The sequence below is a fragment of the Quercus suber genome, unplaced genomic scaffold, assembly GCF_002906115.3.
Source record: "Quercus suber isolate HL8 unplaced genomic scaffold, Cork oak 2.0 scaffold_182, whole genome shotgun sequence".
Taxonomy (NCBI): domain Eukaryota; kingdom Viridiplantae; phylum Streptophyta; class Magnoliopsida; order Fagales; family Fagaceae; genus Quercus; species Quercus suber.
In genome coordinates this window covers 1,001,329-1,006,556 of record NW_027069640.1, presented here as the reverse complement: position 1 = coordinate 1,006,556, position 5,228 = coordinate 1,001,329, and the positions used below count along the sequence as shown (strand labels likewise).

The window sequence follows — 5,228 nt, the reverse complement described above, 5'->3', positions numbered from 1 at the left end:
CACCATAAACTATGATCTTTATTACATTTTGCACCATGTGTTAATTTTATTGTTATGTTGGACAGAAATTTATAGCACATGAATTGCATGTGAGTTTGGCTTAAGTGACACAATATTAAAAGACCAAAAACCTCTTTTTCCAATCAATTAAGAACAAAACTCTCTCTTTCTCTCTCTCTCTCTCGTAGCAGCCCCTCTCTCCAAATCAAAATATGTGTAATCGTAAATCCCCAAAGCTAAATCATCAACAGCTAAACCATGGCTCCTCCACCACCACTATGATTGCACCCACCATTGCAACAAAATTCCTAAGTATCAAAACCTGTTCAAAGTTCTAATTAAACAAATGTAGTACATTACCATTGTGGAGCTTTTTTTTCTTACTTTTTTTGAATAAGTAGCAGCAAAGCGATGCCCATTTTCTACCTAAACCCTTATTTCCAAAAAAAAAAAAGAAAAAAAGAAGGTAATTTCTATGTTGTAATATAGCAAGTAAATGAAAGTGATTCTATTTGATGGACATAAAACACAGATTAAATAGTTTACTTAAAACAAATATATTCTTGAAGAGAAGTGAACAACAATAATATAATATCTCTAGATATTATAATATAATGACTTATTATTTGATAATTCAACCAGTACAATGGGGTCGGAGAATTCAAATTGTAGATATCCTTATTGGAAGTACTTAAAGATAAAAGTAAACGAAAATTGACAAAAGAACATAGAGTGAAACGTTTTTAAAAGTTTAGTGAAAAAATAAACCCTTTAAAGTTTAAGACAAAAAGTGAACTTCATGCAAAGTTTAGGACAAATAGTGAAGTTCATGCAAAGTTTAGAAATTTTCGTGAAGGAGTTAACAGCATTATCCGAATCTGGCGAAACCACAACGCTGCCGCCGCCAAACACCAGCGATGTCGAAATCAGAAGCTACCTCTTCGACTTTCTCTTCGCTGCTCAAGACACTTCCACTTCATTGCTCCTCTAGGCCGTGACTCTCCTCGACTCGCATCCGGAGGTTTTGGAAAAAGTGCGCAAAGAAGTCGAGTCGATATGGCTGCCGGAGTCTAATTCTTTGATAACCGGCGACCAGATAGCGCAAATGAAGTACATGCACGCGGTGGCGTGTGAGATTCTAAGGTACAAAGCTCTGGCGCCTTTGGTCCCACACATCACTGCGAAGGATTTTCTGTTCAAAGAGTCGTACACGATACCTAAGGGGACCATTGTTTTAACAAACACAGTTTGTGAAGGTTTTTTTTTTTTTTTTTTTTTTTTAATTACAAATTTTTTTTTAAAAAAAAAAAAAAAGAGAAGAAAAAGAAAAGCTAAAACGATGTCGTTTTGCTCATTTAACGGAGACACTTAATAGATGGTTAACAAAATACCAAATTGACAATAATGAAAGTTATAAGACTGAAATGACAAAACTGAAAGTTAGAGGATTGAAATGAAAAATGTTGAAAGTTAGAGATCAGTTTTGGATTTTTATCTTTTTTTTTTTTTTTTTGGTTATGAATAAGAATATATTAAAGAAATACAAGGGGGCCCTAAACCATATCCAACTTCTGGATCTAGCATCCAAGAATGAAGAGAGGAGATGGAGATTGGTCAATCTCAATTACAAAGGGCAGTCCATTGGTTCACATTGTGAGAAAAAAACATATGTTCCGAGAAATGAAAATGAAAATGAAATCCCAACAAAAGAGGGAGGACAAAGCATCCTTAAATTCGGTGAAGAAGGAAGTTAGAAAACAAGTCTGGGAGGAGTGTAGATTCAACAAGGCTTCAATCACACCTTTAGAATCCCCTTCAACATATAAAATATTGGAGCTTATGGAACACCACTTGTTTAATGGCTTGGAAAGCAGATTGGGCTTCTCCTAGCTAGTGTCGGATCACCAGGAGAGAAGTGGTTAGAATGGGCAGATACCACGTCTTCAAACTCAATACGGCATACTGCTGCTATGAAGGAAGAGTGGGGTCTGATTGCAACATCAAAATTAATCTTAGTCTAGCCAATTTTTTGAGGGGACCAAGAAATAAGTGAGTGAGATTTGCAATTAAGGACCAAGCGGCAACATGACCGACATATATCTATCATCTTGTTTATTGTAGATAAGATCCTACGTACGTGCTAATCTTTGTTACTTTGCGATGTTCTGCATGAGTTGTAAGTTCATCATTAGGGGCTTTTAGGAGCTACATTTTTCATTTATAAATCTTTTTACAGTAAAATTTCTAATATTAAGAATTTTGTAAAAAAGAAAAAAAAAAAACATGTGGACAATCATATCATTTGTCATTTAACGGATCAAATTTGGTGTGCCGGGGTGAGAAATCCCGGGTCATTATCATATTATCATTCATGTTTTGTAGCGCATGAGTTGTATGGTTTCTCTGTCTCTCTCTCTCGAAAATATCTTTTCTTTTTATTTCTCTCTCTCTCTCTCTCTTCATACTTCTATAAATTTTCGCCTACAGTAACCCTACAAACCCACCAACGTTCAAAGAAAAAAAAATGATGCACACAAAACTCAGCCCCGTGACTTCTCTCCTCCTTTTTATCTTTCTCTCATCTCTCACTGTAAGCACTCTAACAGTCTAAGTACTCTCACTCTCTTATGCGTACATGAATTTGAGCTAATAGATCATGTGGAAGTAGTATAATGTTTCCCGTTAATTGTGTCGAGTCAATGTGTTATAGATGTCTGTTATTTTAAAGTCTATGTTTACTAGAGTCCTTGGCAGTAAGAGTAGTGTTTGTATTATTCTTGGTAGTAGGAGTCCAATAGTTAACTTGCTTTACTTGTGTCCTAGTGTTTAGGACAATATTATGTGAAAAATGAGTCCCATAATTAGAACTTATTGTGTCTTACCAGGTATTTAAATTGTTTGGGAATTTTTGGTTACTTATTTTTCAATTGTTAAGTCGTAGCAGCCAAAATTTTATTTATTTTTTCTCTCCAAATATTGTAACAGAGTTTTGGGTTCTCAAAACACTTAACTAAACCGATTATACATATCACCCTCACTTTGTTTCCAGTTTCCACGTTGTCTTTATTATACATTCATACACTTTTCCTTTTGTGCTAATACAGGTTAGGTCCACTGGTGAAAACCCATTCACCCAGAAAACCTATTTGATCTGGTATTGGAACAAAGAGATCCAAAACAACCAAGCCAAGCCAATCTTTCTCCTATCCAAGGCGTCTCCATTGAGCGCAACTGAGTCAGCCAGTTTCTCCAAACTCGCCGCCCAAAACGCTCTCTCCTCTCGACTCTCGGCCTTCTGTGCCTCCGCGAACCTCCTCTGCTTCCCCGATTCATTACCATCAATGTTTGGCCAACAAGACAGCCAAAGAAATTACAAAATCAGCTATCACCCCCCTCTCAGTGCCAAGGGTGGCTCTGGCGAATTCACCAAGCAAAGGGTGGAGCCAGGCAAATTCTTTCGGGAGTCTATGTTAAAAAAAGGGAAGGTGATACCAATGCCAGACATTAATGATAAATTGCCTGAAATGTCATTTCTGCCTCGGTCGATTTCATCAAAACAACCATTTTCCCCGCTGAAAGTCTCTGTGCTGAAGCACATTTTTCATGCGGGTGATAATTCGACTATGGAGACTATGATAGTTAAGTCCTTGATTGAGTGCAAGAGGGCTCCAAACCCTGGCGAGACCAAGCGGTGCGTGTCTTCGGCTGAGGACATGATCGACTTTGCAGTTTCAGTGTTGGGTCGAAACATTGACATTCTAACTACTAAGAATGTAAATGGGTCAAAGCAGAGTATAATGATTGGATCAATCGAAGGGATCAACAGTGGGAAAGTCACGGACTCAGTTACTTGTCATCAACTCTTGTTTCCCTACCTTCTTTATTACTGTCATTCGGTTCCAAAGGTTCGAGTCTACCAAGTGGATATACTTAATCCGAATTCTAAGGCTAAGATCAATAACGGTGTCGCCATCTGTCACATGAACACATCGAGTTGGAGCCCGACTCATGTAGCTTTCTTGGCTCTAGGGTCGGCTCCGGGTCGGATTGAGGTTTGCCACTGGATTTACCAGAATGACCTAACGTGGATAGTTGTTGACTAACCGTTACACGCCAAGGTGGTAAGAAATCTTAAGTTGTGTAATGGTTTATGGTACTAGATTTTATCATATGAATCTCTTATAAGGAATTTTAGCTTAGCTTTGATAAAAAATAAAATAAAAAAATAAAAAGGTAAGTTCCTGGTTTACTTTACATATGGAAGATGTTGCTTATTGGTAGTTTAGTTTTACATAATTTGAGTTTTGAGCAATGTTTTCAGGGCCCGCACAAATAATTGAACGGCAAATGAAAAACATATTTTTTTTTCTCTTATTTATTTATTTTTTCTATGATTGTTAGTGGTGTGTTTGAATAAGTCTATTTCATTCGGTTATTTTGTTTAAAGAATAAATCTGTGTAAAAAAAAAAAAGTAAAACTTTGAAAAAGGACTGCAAAAACAAGTTGGGATATTAATGTATTTTTTTTTTTTTATGGGATTAATGTATTATTTTCTTGATTGTAGGAACATCCTCACCAAAGCTTTGTACGTCTCAATTCAACACGTATATCATGAAGCTAATAAATGTGTTGATAGTTTATGTGTCTTTTGAACTTGCCCTTCATCTAATATTTTGTGTATTTATGGGAAGCCTAAGGATTAGTTATTCCTAAACAGGTTTTCTTATGTATTAAGCTTGTAATATATGGACTTTCTCTACGAATTTTAATTTATGTGGATATATGGGAAGTCTAAGGAATAGTTACTCCTAGACAGTTTAATTATGTATCAAGCTTGTAATGTAATATATGTACTTTCTCTATTAATTCATGTGTATAACTAATGTAATATATGGTTACTCCTATACTAGTTTAATTCTATTCTTTTTCCAGTTTAATTATGTATTGTTGGGGAAAAAAAGTTGATGTTCCCGAATGCAATGTGGGGAAGCCAAGCCAAAACTCAACGATAGGCTATTGAGATGCCCAAAGGCTTTTGGTATAGTAATAAGCCTATCCAAGCAAGAAATAAAGGCTGCACCTTAACAAAAAAACAACAACAAGGCCCAATATAACACTTCACAATAGTTAATTAGTAGATTAGTGGTCTTGTTACAACAATACAAGAAAAATAGATTCTCCAACGGTAGGGTGAAATTAAACTTAAAGTCCAACAGTCAATTATTAA

At 35.9% G+C, this 5,228-nt stretch overlaps 1 protein-coding gene across 1 annotated transcript; it reads left to right on the top strand.

Annotated features, from left to right (window-relative positions):
• Nucleotides 1–2,514: 2,514 nt before the first annotated feature.
• LOC111984591 (polygalacturonase non-catalytic subunit AroGP3) lies at nucleotides 2,515–4,864 on the top strand. The gene is made up of 3 exons (XM_024016217.2): nucleotides 2,515–2,590; nucleotides 3,105–4,121; nucleotides 4,566–4,864. The coding sequence occupies exons 1-2, from the start codon at nucleotides 2,525–2,527 to the stop codon at nucleotides 4,101–4,103; spliced, it is 1,065 nt and encodes a 354-aa protein (XP_023871985.1). The 5' UTR covers nucleotides 2,515–2,524; the 3' UTR covers nucleotides 4,104–4,121; nucleotides 4,566–4,864.
• Nucleotides 4,865–5,228: the final 364 nt, after the last annotated feature.

Coding starts and splice junctions, on each gene's coding strand:
- LOC111984591 (XM_024016217.2), top strand. CDS start 2,525: ATGATGCACACAAAACTCAGCCCCGTGACTTCTCTCCTCCTTTTTATC. Junction 2,591..3,104: donor TCTTTCTCTCATCTCTCACT/GTAAGCACTCTA, acceptor GTGCTAATACAG/GTTAGGTCCACTGGTGAAAA.